Below are 21,491 nucleotides of genomic sequence, written 5' to 3' on the forward strand. Positions count from 1 at the left end.
TGACACATATTTCTTAGGAATTTTTTGAAGTTGTCATTGAAAATGCAGAGTAGTACTGGAATAAAAACCACTTTAGTTTAAAAAAATTATATTCAATAAATTATTTCTATTATTTCGCTTTAAAGATACAAAGAACTCACTGAGCAGCAGCTTCCTGGAGCTCTTCCTCCTGAGTGCACACCGAACATAGATGGACCAAATGCTAAATCTGTTCAGAGGGAGCAAAGCCTGCACTCCTTTCACACGCTCTTCTGTAGGCGCTGTTTTAAATATGATTGCTTCTTACATCGTAAGTACCATTAAAGTGTGCTCCTAAATGTCTTACTTTTTTGTTTTTTGTAAGTCAGGAGACTTTAAAGTACCATAAGATCCAGTGCAGAAGGAAGGAAAGAGAAGAAAAAATAAAAGCAGGAATATCCCTAAAGTTTATGAAAACAGCTCGTACATGTTGACATTATTTTGCAGTGGAAACTATACCTCAGAAAACTGAATGTACCTGTGTGGGTAGTTTGTTATCCTTTCTGCATTTAGGACTTTATATAGAATTCCTGACTTGGACCAAATCTGTAACATCACTTCTCTTTTTATATAGTCTGCAAGAAAACTACTTTGTTTTCTACTATTTATGTTACACTTTCTCAGTTTGTGCATGGAGAATGGGATGTATTTTTCTAAAAAAAAATCCTGGTCATTTATCAGACTTGCTTCATTTTCCACTAGGGAAGAATGAGCACTTATGAACAGTTTTCTCTTTTATTCTGCCATGTTACTTTCTAGCCACATTAGTTGTACTTGGTTATTTGAGGAATTGTTTCAGAGTTGAGTTTTAGAAATTGTGATGTCTATTCCCCATAACTGCTTTCATGTTGCCCCATTGTTTTGGACCAACAAGCTGACAAGAGCTTAGCAGTGATGTTGGCTTTCACTTGCAAAGTGTAAAGAGAATCTGCTTGAGACAGTTATTCTGGACAGAGAGTTAAATGTAAAGGGGAAGCTAACAGCCAATATCAAGTGGTTTCAACTTGTAACAGTAAACTGTGATGCCCTCTATACCAAATTAATTTTCGCTTTTGACTCAGCTGTTCATTTGCATGTTCCACTGTGAGTGCTCATGCATGTTCATTTGGGAATCCTTGTGCTTTATCAGCAGCTCCCCATCCAGCACACATGCAATCTGCCTGTGTTTGTACTCCACACCGAAGGCTTTGCACAGTGCTGCTGCTTTTTCATATTCCTTGGTTGCCTTTCAGTTTGAGGAGGAATTGGAGTTGTTCTCAGATGGTGGGGAGGAGGGAAGCTTTTCATGTTCCTGGTTCCTTTAGTACTTGAGCATTTTGGAGTTAGGTCTGTTAGTTTCACTTTCTCCTTATATTCCGTTGACAGGCCTTGCTAGAAAATGCAAAATAAAAAATAAAAGGAAGCTGTTACTTCTGCATGATGTTCAAGAACAGTAAATTTCTGGAGTAAGCTGCTGCCTTGACCAGCCAGCTTCAACACAGTGTGTTCTGCAAAGCAGTAGGCCTTGTGGTGTCTTAGTTGCCTGGACACTCATTCCAAGAAGTGCTGTGTGCAGCCCCACTCTGTAGGACAGGGAAGTGAAGCTGTATGCTGATTGTTGGCAATCCATTTGTCTGGCAGGGGTTTTAGGAGTTCTTGACACTCTCAAGAGTCTAGCAGAGAGATTGGGTGCCAATTTTGATTAAGTCAACAAAAAAGCATTGTCTGGACAGAGTGAAGACAGGCTTACTCTAGCAGCAGCTCTGAAGACTTCAGATGTTTCTGCTGCAGTGAGTTTAGGCATTTTTCTCAATGATTTTATAACTTTTTAGTTTTTCACCGAAGATGGTTGCTCCTCTAAAACACACATATATATTTTACTCCTCTATTTCATTAATCTATGTAGATTTGCCTTTCATGGTCATTTTTGCAGACTGATAGAAGTACAACTGAAAAGTTTTGCTGACTACCTGTTGGGTACCTGCTATTTTACCAGACCACAGTTTTGAGGCACCAGTTCTGAGAGACTTTTTTGATAAAAGTGCTCTGAAGAACGGATTCACAGTCTTGGACTTTTTGTCATGTTCTTGGGTGCCAGGTTCAGCCAGTGAGAACGTCCAGAGCCATGTCACTGCTTGAAGGACCTCAGCTCTCATACCAGCAGAATCCTTTAAGCCAGAAGCACTGTGCCTCCTTTCTCTGTGTTCATAATCTTGAGATAGAAGACCAAGTATTTATACTAAAAGATTGCCTAAGTTCTTGTTGCTGGTGACTTCTGATATGTTCCTTAAGCAAGTTGCTGTTGTTTCCACAGCGGTGTATGTCCAAGGCTTTATTTAAACTGTGCCTCCTACTTAAAAGAGCCCAAACTTTAAATCATCCCTTCAGGATTTCAGGGCCATGACAGAAAGAGGGATGCATTGCACTTTCACTGTGGAAGCATTTAGGACTTTGTGTCAGGTGAAGGGTGCAATGAGTGGCTATGACAGGGCTCTTTGTGACAGCCTGTGCAGCTCATTAGCTGTCACTGATGATAATGTATTACTTATCACTGATGATAATGTATCAGTTGTCACTGATGATGTGTTTGATACATAATCACTGCAGAGAGATCTCTGACTTTTGCTGTGTGGGCTCAACGCTGGACCCTGAATGCCATAAACTGATGCTTCAGTTGCCACTCCCTGAAAACATCCCCAAATTCCCCTGCAACAATGACTGCTCACTGCTTTGGATGCATTGCTTCCTTTTCCTTTTGTCTGTAGTTATACCAAGGAAAGAGGATTGTTTTCTGTCTGCGTGTCTGTCTGTCTGTGTGTCTGTCTAGAGCACAGAATTTTTTTGTTAAAAACTGAGAGAGTCAGTTGTTTGGCCTCTCTGTTTTCTGTGAAATCTTAAGACTGTTGGTCAAAATTCACCCAGCTCATAGCTTGGAATAAGTAACTCATAAAAAAAAATTAAAAATAATGCTTTGGTTATTATAAGGCTGCAGTAGCAATTTTTAGTGTCTCTGCAACCATTTAACTTTTATTACATTTCTACAGTTGCCTCTATGTTCTGTTTCATGCACTTGCCAAGTGCTGTGGGATGATGTCCTGGCTTCTGCAGATGACATTTTTGTTGAATTACTTTGGTAATGTGGTGGGCTACAGTAATCACATTGGTACTTTGAAAGGTGTAAATCTCTGGAGAAGGAATAGAGAATTTAAAAAAAATACAGGAATTCTATTAGGTCTGCTTTTGCTTTTTGTATTTCCCCCTCTTAGATTCCATTTTTGTTTAGATTAGTTAACAATTAGTTATTTTGTGGAGTTTCCAATCTTTGTTCTAGAACATTTGAGTTAAATATAGGAAAAGTTATCATTAGATTTTTAACGTGTCAAGTCCCCTTGACGACCTGGCAATCCCTTTATGTGCAGGTGATGACATAACTGAAAAAACTTGTGTACTTGTGGACTTCATTTGCTGACAGCAAGGAATTATGCCTAAATGTCTGGACTAACAAAGAATTTAGAAGAAGGAAAAATATCAGGTAGGGAGAATTTCCCAAATAGCTTGACTATGAAGCAAATGTACATTTCAGGCTAAACTGTTGCCTGTGTACTTTCACATTATTGAAAATGAGAGTTGAGCCTATTGGGGATGAGGCAGATAATAAATCTCAAAGACAGAAAACATGCTCAGGGACACCATTTTAGAATTATTTCTCTGAAGGAAATCATTAAAGAAATACGGACTTTAGGTGTTTAGGAAATTCTACAAAGTTTTCTATGATTTAAAAAAAAAGATTACTACTGCTATTTTAAAAATTCATAATACAGCTATACAAATAGTTTTATTCTTGTCGTGGGTCCTTTCTTTATAACAAGCCTCCCAAAAAAATACCTCACAATAGAGGTGGTAGATATTTTTCTGTAGTTGTCTTTACTGTACCATGTTGGGTGTTTTTTATATAGTTGAACACAAGATATTACTCCAATTTTAAGTATCATATGTAGTCTATTTTTGAGGTCTCATGAGTTTAAAAATAACAAAAGTTGGTTTGTTTCATTCTATTACAAGTTAAGCATTTCTTCATTTTCTAAAGGAAAACAGTTTTTAAAAAACCACTTATTTTAGGATCTTGCACAAATGAATTTGTGAGAGAAGTGATTGCATTTGCAAATGACATGTAAAAAGAATAGCTTTGATTTCTGTACATTGCAGCAGTCTGGTATAGATCATGGCTTGCAAATGTCTTAGTGTTCTTTTGCATTGCTGAAAAATTATTTTCCTTGTAGTATGAAGAGAAGGTAAAACAGTTAAGTGGAAAAAAATCTTGAATGAAATGGTGCACTCTGCAAATTTAAAGATGCCGTGTTGAAAAACAAGGGAGTTTTCCCCTTCACTTTTGGGTAAAGGGCTCCCATCATCTCATTGTTTCTTAAAAGATGAAAAAAAGTGAAATAACTTTGCACTAAATTGCATGGTTTCTTGTTACTATAACAAAGTGTAACATATTTTGCCTACAGAATATATGAACACTTGAAGGATATGTGAAACATGAGAAGTGGCGTAGCAATGAAAGCTTTTAACTAAATCTGGGGGAAGAAAAAGCACTAATGGCAACAATATACATAAATTACTTTCCTATACTTGCTTGTAAATAATTTTTCCGTATCTATACGCCCATATATAGCAAATTAAAGCTTTTTTGTGTTTCCAGAATTATAAAAAATAACATATTTGTCTGGAGAAAGGGATGGAATATTTACATTTGTTTCTTTTATTTTGTTTATACCATTTTAAGAAAGCCTTGGAAGAGTACATTGCTTTTCTGGGGGGTTCCCACCTGCTGCTGTCATTAATACAGGCACAGTATTATAGAATTTATTATTTGATTTTTCAACTCACCCTCCTTTATAGGAGGGAAACATGAAGTGTTCCCAAAGTTCCAGGATGGAACTGGTCACCCTCCCGACTGCTGCCAAAACAGGTGTTTGCAGAGCTATGCTGCAAACCAGACCACTGAAATGAAATTTGCTTTTAAAAGCTTGTCTGGGAAGACATGAGCTCTGCCCACATGCTTTAACAGGGAAGGAAGTGCATTTAAAAAGTTGAGTCTTTAAAGCTTAGTGGACACTGAGAGAGAAGCCTCGAGCATGATCTGGAAATAAAATGAATAGCAAATGGCTTAATGAAGGAGATGTGTGAGGTGGTGGTGTGGAACAGCCCTTTTAGATTAATATGGGTAGGAGGGGAGGGATTTCTTCTTTAATTTTGAACATATTAGCACTTTTTATTCACTGAATTTTTATAACCTTTACTATAAGTTACAGTTACCCAACTGCAGCTGCTGTAAAACTGCAGCATAAGTGCTTCTGCATAGTTTGGAAATTGCACATTTTAAGTTGAGTATCTTTTCTGGGCCTTCATGTGTAAGAATTAGTGCAATACAGCATTCATGGAGGATTAGCAAACAGACAGCTATCACTGAATACTCTCTTCTTTTTTAAATTTCAGTCCATTCTTCATTTCTGTTCCTTGCAGTTCTGTATGCCACTGTTTACACATTTAGAGGGAAAAAGTATTTATTGATGTCTATCTCTCTCTCCCCCTCTCTTTCTGAAAAACAACGTATTTTTTCCTTGAGCACAGATGAGTTGTTTTTAAAAAGACAATTGCAGAAAACTAATGATAGTATCTCAAAAAGCTCCTGATATAATGTGGGAGCATGAATGTATGAGTTTTGGTGAGAGTCTAGTGGCAGGTTTTCCAGGCTTCAGAAAAGCTCTGTAAGGGGTACAGAGGAGTTGCCAAGACTTCCAGAAAGCTGTGAGAAGTCACTCTCCCTGAAAACACCCTGCTGGGAGACAGGGGTTGCCTGTGAGGAGAGCTGGCTCTGGCAAAGAGAGTGGGTAGGAAACTCTGTCCTCCTGTTATCAAGGTGCTCCTGTTGCATGTGTAACATACCCAGCTCTGCTCCTCTCTCAGTCACTGTTCTGCAGCTTTTTCAGAGCTGTACAGAGTCCCTCAGATACAGGAGCAGACACTTCTCTGCAATGTGCAGACTTGCCTCACTTATCCAGAGTGACTGTGCAATGCTAACTTGTTTTTACCCTGCAGCTGGGATAGAGGAACTGAATTCTTTTGTTCTGCCAGCTTAGCTGGAGTGCTGATAAAGTAATAGAGCAAAAATGCTTATGTGTCCTTCTCACTGATGAAAATGTAAAGTGGGTCCTACCTTTGCAAAGTGTGCATGGGGTCGGATTTTTTGACAAGACAGAAATTTAACAACTGAATCTTACACATTGAAGAGATGGTCATTAACAGGAGAAGCCCTGAATAATTCTGTTTAACATGACAACAAAGTCAAGTCGGTTCTTTTGTTGGAAAGGGTGATACACCAAATCTTCCTTGATACACGAAACAAATGTGATGATTGTCTTTGTTGATGTAAAAGAGCAGACTGGCTTTCAAGTGGAAGAGGATAGGTTCGCATTTGATGTAAGGAAGACATTCTTCACCATGAGGGAAGTGAGCCACTGGAACTGGTTGCACAGAGAAGCTGTTGCTGCCCTCATCCCTGACAATGTTCAAGGCCAGGCTAAATGGGGTTTAGTCAGCCTGGGCTAGTGGAAGGTGTCCCTGCCCATGGCAGAGAGGAGTTGATTTTTCAGGTCCCTTCCAACCCAAACCATTCCATGATGCGTGAAACTTACCTATGTGCTGTCTCTGTGTATTTAAGTGGTAAGTCATATGTCACTCTATGGGGTTTCTTTTATTATTTATTTATTTATTTGTTCCATTTATTAGTATTTTATTCTGGTTTTAGTAAAGTCTTGGTAACCTTGTGTTTTGGGTAGAGTTTTAGGTTACATATTTAATGTATTTCATATGAAAACTAAAAAATGTGATGTTTTGATTCAACAGCATTCCATGCAACTCCCAATACTTATAAGCGAAAGAATACAGAAACAGCATTAGATAATAAGCCTTGTGGACCTCACTGTTATCAACATTTGGTAAGATAATTTTATATGTCACAATTCACTGAGTGCTAGTGCTGCCTGCAGTATAGGGGGATACTTAAACTAAGGGCATGCTGGATCTAGGATAGTGCATCTGGTTGTGGGTCATTTGCAGTCAAGTATGTTACCTTCAGCTGCTGCAAGAGAAAAAGTAACTTTCAATCATCTTAAGTAGGAATACTTGTAGATGTAGCCTGAGATATTTGTAGGGAAGAAATATTACTATCCCCTAATAATGGTGTTGCTGCTATTCTGGCTAATCTAGTCAAGGAACTGCAGACTTCACTCTTGTAAATTATATCACAACTAAAACTTACTTACAAAGGTTTTTTTTTAGTTTGCCAAAGGGTGAGTCCATGTGGGACTTGTGCTCTTAAGAAGCAATAGGATGGAAATTAATAAAGTGAAATATTTAATAATATAATTTCAAATCTCTCTCATAATGTCCCTAAATGTTTTAGTATGAGAAACTATGCAATTTTCCCATCTGAAAACTTGCTACACTATATCATTCCCCTTTTCACTAGAAAACAAGTTACTACATTTTAAAAAATGTAGAACACATATTGTCTAAGTGTCATGTGTAAGAAGAGTTCTCGTATTTTTATGGGATTTTTATGTGGAGAAATTCTAATTTATTTCTGTCATCTGGGAAAATAGCAATTTACTGCTGAATTATTTTTCTCTTGGCAGCCAAAGTAAAAGGGGAACCGAAGTACTGACATGGGTACTTTGTAAGTGTAGATGTTTTTCACGGTAGCATCAAAAGTACTTGTGTTCACGGTTGGTGTGCCTTTAGCTGGAACTTTGGTGCACGTGATTATTTTGTAGAACAGTGGGAAGTTCCTCAGGGTACAAGTAGAAGGTGCTGTCCCACAAGTGGAACCACTTCTGGATTTCTGTGCTGTAAGCTGTGCTGTTTTGTGTCCAGGAGGGCGCGAAGGAGTTTGCGGCCGCCCTGACGGCGGAGCGCATCAAGACACCGCCGAAGCGCCCGGCGGCGGCGGGCGGCGGCGGGGCCGGCTGCCCAACAACACCAGCAGGCCCAGCACACCCACCATCAATGTCCTGGAGTCCAAGGACACCGACAGCGACCGCGAGGCCGGCACTGAAACCGGCGGGGAGAACAATGACAAGGAGGAGGAAGAAAAGAAAGATGAAACATCCAGTTCCTCTGGTAAGGATGGTCAGTGCTGCTTCCTTCAATGAGCTGCGGTGCTTGAGAGGGTGAACAGAACCAAAACTACAAAAAAACCAATGCTACAAAAATAACAAAGCCAAAACAAGTCAAGCCGTGCAATCCTAGAGAATATGTGTTTGGAATATATGGAACTGAGTGAAAAGACAGAATTATAATAAGAGTAATAATCTTGGCTTGGAAAGACAGATGCCTGCTGAGGAAGGCAGGAGCCTCCCCTGAAATGGAGAAAATGAACCCCCCCTCCTCCAAACTGCTATAAATTTTAAATTAAGAGGCTCTCAGGCAACAAAAAATGGGAGCAGGAAATAACAGTTCTTTAATAGGGAGGACAATAAAAGGATAAAATAAACAATGCAGTAAAACCAAAACAACACTGATAGAGTCAGAAACACAACCTGACACCCTGTTGGTCAGGGTGTTGGTAGCAGTCCAATTGGAATTGTGGCTGCAGTCCTCCTGGAGTGTCAGGTGTGGCCCTGTTGGAGCAGTGATCCTGTAGAAAAGGGTGTAGTTTTCCTCTGAAGATCCAGTGGAAGAAGAGGCAGCTGCTATTCCTCTGGGAAATCCAGTGGAGAAGCCGTGATGGTGTTCCAGAATCTCCAGATTATATCCAGGTAGGAATGCTTGGCTCCTGCCTCTGGGCAGAGCATCTCATGATGGAATGCTGTAGTTCTTATCAGTCGTGCAGTGACATTCAATAGCCTGTTATCAGCACATGTCCCCTGCTGAAGGAGGGGTGATTGTGATCACTGAGAGAGAGATAAGGCAAACTGCCCACTTGACAAAAGACAACTGCCATACAGTTGGTGATAGAATACCTCTTGCCTTGCAGTCTGGAACAATGAGTTTAATCAAACTGTAAGAGAATGTCTGCATTGTCACAATTTACATGTAGGCCATTAATTTGAGTAGCTGCTGTTAGCTTCTGTAAGAGGCATGTGAAAATGTTTGTTTTTTCTGGCACTTGGGAAACAACAAAAAACCTGGGATATTTTTTAACTGCAGTTAATCATAATGTGAAGGGCAAAGTAAATTTTGATACATAGCCTTACTCTCAATTATTTGTTACAGAAGCAAATTCTAGGTGTCAAACACCAATCAAGATGAAGCCAAATATTGAGCCTCCAGAGAACGTGGAATGGAGTGGTGCAGAAGCTTCAATGTTTAGAGTTCTTATTGGCACCTACTATGACAATTTCTGTGCAATTGCCAGACTGATTGGGACCAAAACGTGCAGACAGGTAAGAGGGGAAGCTACTTGCTGAGGGTCAAAGTGATTTACTTTTAAAGCTAAAGTATACAAATACTAGTATTGATTACTAAAAGGGAAAATAATTAATTTTCTTGGTTTTCCCAAGAATGCTATGGTCCAGAATTCATACCACAAATACATAGAAGTTAGTTTTAAAAGTGTTTTAAAATTAACTTTACAGGAGGTTTAAATTAGAGTATCAGTTCTTAAATGACAAAAATAATCAACTTTAAATGTATTAAAAAGAGACTGACTGGATATAATCTGTAAGTTGTTGGTTGGAGGAAATCATACTAACTTAGAATATGAGCAACTTTGTACTAGTGAGAGATTTATCGTGGATGTGTTATGGTATCTCTTGTTAGGTGTATGAGTTTAGAGTAAAGGAATCTAGTATTATTGCACCAGTCCCTGCTGAAGATGTTGATACTCCTCCCAGAAAGAAGAAAAGGAAACACAGGTAAATCTGTTACTAAATACCCTTAGCATAACAATAAATTGGAGATACAGGGGATCAGAACAGAAAGTATTTTGAAAGAAAAGTTGTGCAACTCTTCTTTTGCTTCCAAAACCAAAAGTTGCAGCAATAAAAGAAAATGGTGTTTTAGTTTTAGACAAAATCTTACTGCACTGGCAACTATAACCTTCCTCTTCTCTTTCCCTTTCCTTTCTTTTTAAGTTCTTTAACAGCCAGGTTCTTGCAGGTGTATTGATGCAAGTAGTCAAAACTCCGTTTAGATTAGAAATCACCTATGCAGCTTGTTGCAACATTCAAGTTAGTGTAGAATAATTATTTTTTACAGCAATAAACATTAAATTCAGGAGTGTTTCAATAGGATCGAGTAATGATTATATGATATTTTAAAATTAAAACTGATGTTTTTTTAATGATGAAATGTATTCTAGCAAGCTTCAGATAGCAAGCTGGTAGGATTGCCTTCTTTTTCTCTAGGAGTCACTATTGCTTTGTAGCACCCCAGTTTCATGAGCACCTAGAACACCAACTAAAGAACCAGGTTAACAGGTTGTTATTTGCAGTGAAGCTGCAATGAAGAACAAATGATTATTTGACACAATTTCTGTTGAAATTGCAAAACTTTGTGGCTACTGTCTGTCAGTGAAATGCATTTTTCTTTTAGAATTCTGAGGTTTGGAGAATGCAGCTCTGCATTGATTTTTATTCTGAGAGAGAAGAACATAGGGGCATAAAAGCTGACTGAAAATCAGCAAAAACATTTCTTTAGCAAGCAATAAGTACACTTCTTCCCATATAATTTCCTATTTCTCCCTTTAACTTCCCTTATTCTCCCTCAAAGTTGTCCTTCCAGTTTTTATCCCATCAATTCTTCTTGCTACTGACTTAGTTTGTCTATTTATTATTTCCAGGCCTAGTGACATTCCTGAACTGGTTCAAAGATCCTGTTGACGTGGAGTAGAATTTTTCTGCTTTGTAGCATAGTGGCAGGCAACGTGAGCTGGGAAAGGATTGAGTGAGCATCTGGAAAAGATTTTGTTCTCAGCAAAAGCTATTGATTTTAATGCTCTTGGCACAGTTTTCAAGTGTTTGGGCATTTGGTGGGCTTGGCTGCTTAAATTTAGGTTATTAGCCATGGTGCAAGTTTGGAATATGTAGCTGAGAATTAGCTTGCTGTCAGATTCACACAAATTGCTATAAAAATTGTGCCACTACATCTATTTAAAAGAGCAGCTAAAAGGTTCAAATGTATTTTTGCAGCTGAAATGGACTGTATGATTACCAGGCTGACATTGTTGTGGAGGAATTCTCAGACTTTTTTTAGTTTAGGAGTTTTTTTTTTTCCCAAGTAAATAAAAGCACACTCCATTGCATGGGGTTTCTTGACTTTATTTACTTTTTTATTAGTTGCCAATATAAAAACTTTATTGGTAGCAATTTAGTTTTGAAATGCCCTTTAATTCCTTAAACTCTCATTGAAGGAAGGAGATAATTTTACAAATATAATGTCCCAGAATATGTGGTAATCAAGCTGTCTCCATTCTTCTATGGCAGTAGCCTTTTTAAAAAGAAAAGCAGTTTAGCCTGCCTACATCCTGCTGTAACTTGAGCACTCTGAAGATCTCCCACAGTCAGCTATTGGGACAACCATCTGGAAATCTTCCTCTGTTTCTTACCTTTCTTTTAGTTGAGTTTACTCACTCTTAGAGTAAATTGAGTCCTAGAGCCAGGAAGGCCTTGCCTTTCCTTTTGCCCTTTTCCATTCAGGGCTCTTACCTGTCTGCAGGTTTTCCATGTGTGCATGTGGCTTTGAGCTAAAGCAGGGTCACCAGAGAGAAAAGCAGCAGCAAAAAGCTGCTTTTGCTGGCCTCTTGTAATCAATTTGGGAGCAAATATAGTCTTTTCTTGCAAGACTTTGCCTGTTTGCCCCCATATCATCTTGGTGCCCTATGGGCATACTGAGCAACTAGCTGGCAAGACTGCACCGCTCTTGGATAATAAAATGTCTTGTCTCCCTCCTTCCTGTGTAATTTTTGTTGAGATAGCTGTAATAAGGCTGATCAGTGGGAAATGAAGGCTTCTAATATAATGGCTTTTTGGAGAACTAGTAAGTGTCAGAGCCTGGCTTGTGTTTCAGATTTACCTGTTATTTTGAGAAAACTCTGCCTTGATGAGAAGGGATTACTTTGCACAGAAACCAGTAAAAAACCTGAATGAAGAAAGAATTCTGAAAAGCATGGGTGTTTGCTGGAGGGAGAGTGTACTTCACTACTGTTCGTTCTTTCATGTGTATATTTTTTTTCCATTGCTGGGAGCTGAGTTGAATTTGCTTTAACTAATCGGCACTCCTTCCTCTATTTTGGTACTGATTTTAAAGCTGCTTCTTTATTATTTTGGTTTTCCTCTTCTCCCTCATTCAGAGGCTGCTTAGTAATTTTATTTGAAAATATTTTTTTCCCCACTTTCTCATTTTCCTCCTCCTTCTGCTGGACTGCTGTTCACTGCATGTGTTTGAATAGCTTATGTAGTTCTGTCAAGAGTTCAGGATGGCTTTTTGTAGGGATTTAAAGTCTCACTGTTATCAGGCAAAAGGTGCAGCTGAGGCATTGGCACAGATATTCTGATGTGCTACCTGGTTGGAAGGCTGAGTCTTGGAGTGGTGGGGAGGCTGTGGATAAGATGATCTGGGAGACTGAAGTCTTTGAGTGATGCCAGAAAGTCAAACACTGCAAAGACTCAACTACATAGTTGACATAATTGGCATGTATTTTGAGTTTTTAGTGCACTTTCTGATAGCAGAGTATCCCTGTGCAAAGCAAGAGATCCTGGAGCAGCTTCTTCCAAAAAGGGTGCTTTTGGTGCCGGCTTGGCTACACTGCTGCTGCCCAAAACCACTGGCAAAGTTTCCAAGTCTAGTAGGTTGTTAGGAGAGAAGAACAATACCTTTGACAGCTGCTGTGATGATGCTTCTGGAAACACTTGTTTTCTAAGCTGGCTTTCCTGCAGATATTAGCAACCAGATGTACAATCCACTGGCTTGCTTGGGAACTTGCTATGCAGTTTCCAGTTGGCTTTTTTGTAATGAAGCTTCAAGTTGTGACTGCTTTTTCAGCTTTGTCTTTTCCTTGCCTTTACTTCCTGTGCATGGGACCAGGTCTTGCCTTTGCTTCTGTTTGAGATGGCAGATTTATTTAGGGTAGATACAAAATTGACTCTGCCTTTAGTGTAGTGCTTGCTCAGGCTCCAGCTTTGTGCACTAACCGGAGGAACTTGAGCGTTTTGCGACAGTTTTTGGAATTTACAAGGCAGTGAATGTCCTCTTGGATTGTGCCAGTCAAAACTCCTGTTGGTCAGTGCTGGCAGCCTGCTCCCTGTTGTCTTGTCATTGCCCACAGGTCCTGTTGCCACTGTGTCTCCAGCCCCCCTCTCCCTCCTGTGACACCAGTCTCTCCAGAAGAGGGGCAGAGCACGTGGATGCTTTCTTGATGTGTGTGCACATTTGTGTGCATTTAAAGTATTAGGATAGTGCTTACCTTAGGAGAAAAAGTGAAGGTGCTAATTGCTAATGAAAGAGTATTTTAACAAGTCTGGCCACAGAATGCTTTTAAGAGTTTGCTATGCTGGTAGGTTCTTATTATCTTGGGGTGACAGACAAGTTTCTGTGAAAGACTTGTTCAAAAATATGGTATGTTACATTTTCAAAACACCAGGTAGACAAGAAAGAAAGCAGTTTGGTGTGCATAAACGTAATTTAATTCAAAATTGCACTCCTTTCAGGCATATGGGAAGTGTCCTCTTGCAGACTCAATGTCACATAATTCATAAATATATGTTGGTAGCCTTTTCTTCTAGAGTGAATCACTCTTATTAGGAATGTCATCTATTTATTACAGTACTCCGTGATTCTGGGCTTCTTCTTTCCTCTCAGCCTTAGTTACTTGGACAAGTTTGCCTTTGTGGGTTTCCAACTTGTATGGGCTCCTTTAGTGCTTGTAAGAAAATTGGTTATTGAGTTAAATCTCATAGTAATGCTGTAGAAGGGCAATTTTATAGAGAATCTTATTTATCTGAAGCTGTTGGAGGGCACTGCACACCATTTAGTTGAAGTAAAAGCTGCTCTGCTTTTATGAAAGAAGTAGCAGCTAAAAAGCCCTATTTAAGTAGTTACAGTGGGAGATATTTTTTCAGAGTGCAAACTTCTGAGGACTGTTGCATTCACTGAAAGGCAGAATAGCTTTTGTAGGTGTTCTGTGCTGGGGATCTTTTAGTACCAGTGCTCATGAGTGTTTTGGGCAGCTCAGTAAATCTGCAGAGAAAGTGAGGTTACTTGATGCAGCTGGCAATGTATTATTTGGCCAGGGAATGAGGCTTCTCCCATATTGTCTTCATGTTGTTACATGATATACTAAGGAAGTCCAAGAAGTATAAACTTTGAAAATCCTTAATCTAATTTTTTTGTTATGTGTGTTTATTGTATACAAGTGGTAACTAAAATGCATAGAATTGAAGAAAAAATAAAACAACTGATTTCTCCTTTAATTTTAAGGCTACTGAAATGAAAAGTCTGGTTTTCCTTTTGGTACTAAAGGTCCAGACAGGTGTTTTTGCTTGATTGTTTCTGACACACCATTTATGGAACAACTGACATTCCCTGGCCAAAGAGCTTTCAATCTGAAATGGATACAAAATAAAGGGGCGAATGTAACTTGCAAAAAGTTTCAAGTATAGTGAATGCTAACCAAAAAGCATGTTACTCTTGAAAAAAACACAGCAAAGCAACAAATACAAACAATAAAATCCACCACACAACAAGAACGCCACTTCTGGCAAAGGATGTGCTTGGCTGAGCTACCTGAGAAGGAGGACACTGAAGGAAAACTGTAAGGACATAAGAGAAAGGAGTGTGGGCTGTGAGGCAGAAGGGGAAAGGCTCAGTGCAGCACCGCCAGCCAGGACAACTGGGGAAAAGTGTCCAGCCAGAAGGAGTACTGAGGTGTCCCATCAGTGTGGCTGTGCCAGGCAGACACTGTCTCCTGTCAAGTACTTGGAGCTCCTCAGGTGAAGGGTAGGACCTGGCTGTGGTCTGTAGGTGACAACCAGAGTGGTGCTGGGGCCTGTGCAGCAAGCAGCTGTTCTATTGTGACCCCCCTGTTCAGGCATGACTCTCTCGATCTGCACCTTCGTGTCCTTCCCTCGCTGCTGCTCCTGCCTGCCAGAAGCAGCTCCAGCACCTGCTCTTGGCAGGGCTTCCTTCAAGGGCATCTGGGTTTAAGCATCTCTAGCTGGGCTGGGTGGGGACAGCTCCTCTGTGCAATGCTGGGGCTGGAGGAATGGTGTGGGGAGAGGGGGAAGCAGCCTGCAGAGCTCTGATCTTGGCCAGCCCTAGACTGGGACAGGGTGGTTCTGCTGCAGCCCCTCTGACTCGTGTGCAGTTAGCAGGTGTTCATGTCTCCAGAAGCTTTCCTATCTTAAGCCAAGTGTGGGTGCAAGATGCAGCTGCCTTTCCCAGCCCACTGCAGGAGGAGTTCCTGTCAACCTTCTTGTTTGTTTTGTGTTTTTGCAGGTTGTGGGCTGCTCATTGCAGAAAGATACAGCTGAAAAAGGGTTAGCATCTTTCCATTCAATTTATGTCCTGAACTTTTAAGATTCTACTATTGCTTTTTTTGTTTTGGTTGTTTGTGGGGGGGGCTGGTTATTTGTTTTTTTTACTGTTAGGCCATTATGTATGTTCTGTGGGGAGCTAGAAATTTTAGGGGAATGAAAATGAAAAGCATAAACTCTTGCTTACATGTATTGTAGGGACAAAAGGTACTCTTTGGTTTACATAGCTGGAGGAGCTTTGTATAATTCCATAAAAAGGAAAGGAGGCTGAGTTTACTGTCTTTCCAGTATGGCTTCATTGAAGCACAGGTAAAAATGGTATTAAGGATAGAAGCTCCAGTAAAAAGTGCCTTTTTTTTTTTTTTTGTAAGCCAGTTTAATTTAGAAATAGTTCTCTGAAAAGTTGTTGAGAATAGTTGGGACTTCTGGCAACATAAATAGTTGATCTGTTTGTCTCTCTTTTTTTGTTGCTGATTGCTAACTTGAGCATTTTTATAAATTCATGCAAACCCAAAACAAGCTCAGGAGTATTAACAGCAAACATAAATTATATAGCACCAAATTCTCCTAGCTGCTGTATAGGTAAAGCTCTAGACTTGTCCCTGGTAGTTCCTGTCTTGCCTAGAAGACTTCAGCATTGTCTGTACTGGAAAATTGACTTGGGAAAGCACAGTGGTATAGTAATAATAATAATGATAATAATGGAATTACATTGCCAGTGGTACCTGTTTGAAAGTTGACTGTTGTTCCCCATTAAAATTGCTTTCAGTATTTAAGCAAATTTACTTTGCTGAATAATATCAGTGCTATTCCAAAACACGTTCAGACAGGAAATGATACCATTGTAGTTTCGTTTCTCAATCTTCCACATAAACAGCTTTCAGCTTTGAGTACTCAAAGCAGCTGAGCAGTGGCAGAATGAGGTGCACTAGGAAGGCAGCTAATGGTGTGAAACCCCTCACTAATGTTACAGTTCTGGTTTTGTGTCTTTTGGGTTTTCAGCCCCACTTGTTGTGGGTTTGGGTTTTTTGTTCTTATTTGGGCTTTCTTAGTTAAATGACTAAAAGGGAATTTCTGCCTTAGAGTGAGGGGAACTGTATGTTGTTTGTCTGCAACTTTCAACTTTACAAAATGTTGCTATTTTTATTCAGATGGGTCATCGAATCACGTTTACAACTATCAGCCATGTGATCACCCACGTCAGCCTTGTGATAGCTCATGCCCATGTGTAATTGCTCAAAACTTCTGTGAGAAGTTTTGTCAGTGCAGCTCAGAATGTAAGTAAAACATTTAAAAGTTATCTATAAACTTCTCTCACTGTCCTACCATCGAGCTCTATACTACCAGTCTGTCTGTGCTGCAGGCAGTTAAAGGAGCAGCAAATTGTGTCCAACAGTGTGAGCATGCTCACTTTAATTTGGCCATTGCATGAAGTCAGAAGCAACCTTCAGACCTAAAATTGAGGAAGAGTTATTAAAATCAGGGAAGGAAAGAATTTGCAGTACTCCTGAATGTCCTATGCGGGTATCAGTGGCTGTGTTACCAATATTCTGATACACTATAATCTGCAGAGTCTTAATCTTACGCTGTATATTTTCATATTTGCTGTTTTTCTTTTCCACACATTCCCTTGTAGGCCAAAATCGTTTTCCTGGGTGTCGTTGTAAAGCACAGTGCAACACCAAGCAGTGCCCCTGTTACCTGGCTGTCCGTGAGTGTGACCCTGACCTCTGCCTGACCTGTGGAGCAGCTGACCACTGGGACAGCAAAAATGTTTCTTGCAAGAACTGCAGCATTCAGAGAGGATCCAAAAAAGTATGTCCAGAGTTATACAACTGCAGGCCTGTTGCCTGGGTTCTTATATTTTCAAGCCAGAGAATGGAATTTCTTTGCCGTCAAACTGGAAAAGAAAACAGAAAAACCCAAACCCACAAAACAGCAAGGAAAGGAGTCGTCACTTGTTAGCTTGCTCATGTGCTGCTGTTAAGTCTATCTACGTTTTGTCATGTACCAATTAGTGTTTGCTGCGCAGCAGAGCAGCAGAATATCTCCTTTTCCCTGTTCAGGCTTTGGTTCTTAATTGCAAATAGGCTGCTGTTTTAAAGAGCTCAGCAGTCTTTCCCCAGATCAGCATGAAGAAGTTTATCCCAGAGTTTGTTTCTTCAGTTGTTGATTCTAAGGTATAAACTTGTATACAGTATACTAAAGTCTTGAAAGCCCATTCAGTTCTGGCAAGTCAATAAATCGATAAGCCAAAGTTTATTTCTACTCTGGAATGTCTTCTCACAAAATAGTTGATTACTGAGCTAATGAGTAGTGGGCTCCTGTCTGCAGACCTTTTGAGGTTGAAGTCTTTAGTAAATGACTTTTTATGTAACCCCCTCATTTCAAGGTGTCTTGGGGTGCTTAAACAAAAATTTTTAGTAGTTTTCAAATATTTGGTCATTTTTCTTTTACATACATCTTCTGATCCACAAGCTGTAATTTTAGTGTGTATTTGATCATTAGAAGACTCTGGATTTGTCTGCATTCCTGGAGTCCCAACATATACATTTAACTAAGTGATACAAAACAAAATGGAAAAAAACCTGCACTCAAATCTAAGCCAGGCATATCAAAACTTGTTGGTTTTTCTATTCCACAGCACTTACTATTGGCACCTTCAGATGTGGCAGGCTGGGGAATTTTTATCAAAGATCCTGTACAGAAAAATGAATTCATCTCTGAATACTGTGGTGAGGTAAGGATGGAGAACTCTGGATATGAGCTTAGTTGGTGAAGTTATGCACTGACAGGGACTGACCATAGGTGCCATTGTCTGTGACCTGGTACCATGTTCAGACAGAGCCATGTGGCTGCCTCAGTGTCACAGGCTGTTACACAATTGAAATGTCACAAAAATTTTGAAACAGGTTCTTGTGAGAAGGAGAGGCTGGAATGTCCTTTTTATCTCAGACGGAATTTCAGTTCAGACATGCTTGGAATTTGGTGGCAAATTATTTAGTATAGTACTGAAAGTCAGTAGGAGCTTTTGCTAAGCTGTATTCTGCAGCAATAAAACCCTGAGTCCGGTATGCAGCCCTGATTTTGAGAGGAGAAGCAATTCTTGCTTTTCTTCTGTGCTGAAAGAGTTTTTGTATGCTAAAAGCAAAGCATGGATGTTTGCTAAGTGCAGAATGCTTGCTGAAAACAACACTTTGTTTGGGAATACTTTGAATCCTAGAGAATAAAAAACTCCCACCTGTCTTTCAAAAGGCTGGGGAGGGGTTGACATTAAGCTGCTGTGGTTACATAATGGAGGAGTGCTTCTCTCTTTTACAAGTGGTGTTTCTTTCAGATTATCTCTCAGGATGAGGCAGACAGAAGAGGAAAAGTGTACGACAAATACATGTGCAGCTTTCTGTTTAACTTGAATAATGGTATGTATGCATCAGTTGCAACCCTTGGCAGCATAAGTAAAGTATGTATGCTTGGCATTTTATTCAGCCTTGTTCTTCTGCAGACAGCAGGTAACAATGAGAATTTATTTCCACACATCTTTCTGTATCAGTGTGTGGATTCATCCTGCTGATAGTTAGTCTTTGGGATTTTTTCTCTAAATGCTAGTCAGCTAGATGTAGTGATGAGCCTATTGTACAAGAGGAGTAGAACTTCATGGAGTAAAATTATGTGCAGACATTAAGTAGACTAAAGAATGTAAAAGGTGTTGTCTGAAGTAATTTTACTGACTTAAATAATCAGTAATTTATGATGGTAATTGTGTTGGGGGAAAAAAGCCACATGTGGTATGTAACTACTGCCACTTGAAAAATACAGACTGCACTGTGTCAAGCATAAAATACTGGAAAATAGTTGAAATGGGGAAAAAAAACCTGCTGCTTTATGTCGGTGTTGACTTAGCATACTTATGGAGTTTGTCCTTGTGGAATAAAGGTAGAGAAGCTTCAGTGAGAAGCCAAGGTGGTGCCACTGTGGCAGGGGTAAAGGAAAAGCACCGTGTGGAACAGCAGAGTTCAGCTGTTGTAGGGTGGTTGGCCAGCTCTTCCATGGGGGAAGCTGTGTAGTTATCTTCTCCAGCTGCTAAGATCCAAGCACACTAGGTGTTAAACTGAAAAATGTGTTTGTAGGCGACCCATCCAACACTTGTGGAGTTTGTTGTATTTTTCTGTCCCCCTAGATTTTGTGGTTGATGCAACACGCAAGGGCAACAAAATTAGATTTGCAAACCATTCAGTAAATCCCAACTGCTATGCAAAAGGTAAGTTTCACATTTACTTCCTTTTCATCAATGTATGAAATAATGTGAGATATTTCTTTACTATGCATTTTATCAGTATTTGTGCTAACATAGCTAATTTCTTTTACAACAGTTATGATGGTTAATGGTGATCACAGAATAGGAATATTTGCTAAAAGAGCCATTCAGACTGGTGAAGAACTGTTCTTTGACTACAGGTGGGTAGATGGTTTCAGTTGGGATTAGCTTTCAGTATCTGCACAGCTCAGAGTTAATTCCTGTGCCTGCCTGGCCCCGGCAACCTCAGGTCTCCACAGCTGAGAAGCAGCACTCCCCACACTGCTTTTGTCAAGCCAGATGCCATAGCAAGACTGATTTGAGCAATGCAGCTGGTTAAGAGCCTGCAAACTTGGAAAAGCAGCTAGCTAGAGCAAAGTGTAGTGACAAATGGGGACTGACTTTCTCTGGTTGGGTTACCTTGGTAGCAATACAAGTTAACTCCCCCATCATTCAGAAATAGGCAAGAATTTCAGAGAATGACATTTCAGAATTCCTACAAATGCTTGCTAAGAATGTGTCCTTACTGTCCCCTACAAATGCTTGCTAAGAATGTGTCCTTACTGTCCCCTACAATCATCTTACTTGGCAAAAAGTAAGCTGTCCAGTGGCAATACTGTGTAGGACAACCTGGAGAAATGCAGTTGCTTTCCAGTACTGAACATGAACTTCAGGACTGTGAGAGTCAAGATGAAAAAGTATGGAATTTTAGTGATTTGTCTCCTTTGATCAAACACCTCTGAAAGTAGTTTCTTGTGTTATGCATCTGCAGCAGTGTTATGCATCTGCAAATTCACACAAGGAGACACCCCAGCTGGTGAGGAAATAATGGGAAATCTAAGTATAAGAGATCTAAGTATAAGAGTATTCCAGGCTGTGGTGCCATTCTGTCAGAACAATGAAGCTGAAATGTTCCATGATACTGGCTTTTTGTGATTTTTTTTTTTTTTAATTTCAGATATAGCCAAGCTGATGCCCTTAAGTATGTGGGCATTGAAAGAGAAATGGAAATCCCTTGACACCAGCTACCTCTTCTTTTAAACAAACAGCTGCCTTATCTTCAGGAATTTCTAGTACTGTGGGCAATTTTAGAAAAATACAAATGATGCAATTTGAAATTCTGTATTTGCAAAGTACTGTAACAGTAATTTATAGTAACAAATTTAAAAAAAACCCAACTTTTTATTGCCTTCTCACCAGCTGCAAAGTGTTTTGTACCTAGGAACTTTTGCAATAATGTGGTGTGGTACATTTTTCAACCTTGAATAAAGGATACTTGAACTTCTTCATTTTTACTGGAATTGAGTTGGAATTTTGTGTCAGTCCCTTGAGAAAGCAACGTGAATTTAACCTGTAACTTCTGAGCAAAGGCAGCTCCATATTTGTCTCCTTCTGTTACTCTGGGCCAGGTTTAAGATCAGTGTGAAGATGGAAACAGTGTGGATGCCAGTCAGGTGATTGGTATTGCAGTGCCTAAGTGAGACAGGGTGTCTTGCAGCTTCTCAGCTCCCTTGGCTGCAGATACATCCACATTCTCTGGAGGAATGGCTGCAGCCCAGAAACTCCTGTAATTGCCAGAGTAGCTGTGATTTCTGTAACAAACACTACTTTCAAGACAAAGCTGTGGTACAAGGTGCCCTCACTGTGGCTTCTCTGAAGGA

At 39.8% G+C, this 21,491-nt stretch overlaps 1 protein-coding gene across 1 annotated transcript in view; it reads left to right on the forward strand.

The window, feature by feature from the left end:
* Positions 1-21,119, forward strand: part of EZH2 (enhancer of zeste 2 polycomb repressive complex 2 subunit) — a 50,339-nt gene extending 29,220 nt beyond the window's left edge. The window contains 14 exon segments of the mRNA XM_030943170.1: positions 126-289; positions 6,910-7,001; positions 7,939-8,004; positions 8,007-8,184; positions 9,280-9,449; positions 9,826-9,920; positions 15,499-15,539; positions 16,688-16,813; positions 17,173-17,351; positions 18,181-18,276; positions 18,874-18,955; positions 19,714-19,794; positions 19,907-19,991; positions 20,789-21,119. Coding sequence (XP_030799030.1) covers positions 126-289; positions 6,910-7,001; positions 7,939-8,004; positions 8,007-8,184; positions 9,280-9,449; positions 9,826-9,920; positions 15,499-15,539; positions 16,688-16,813; positions 17,173-17,351; positions 18,181-18,276; positions 18,874-18,955; positions 19,714-19,794; positions 19,907-19,991; positions 20,789-20,849 — 1,516 coding nt within the window. The 3' untranslated portion in view covers positions 20,850-21,119.
* Positions 21,120-21,491: the final 372 nt, after the last annotated feature.

This window comes from Camarhynchus parvulus, chromosome 2, assembly GCF_901933205.1.
Source record: "Camarhynchus parvulus chromosome 2, STF_HiC, whole genome shotgun sequence".
Taxonomy (NCBI): Eukaryota; Metazoa; Chordata; class Aves; order Passeriformes; family Thraupidae; genus Camarhynchus; species Camarhynchus parvulus.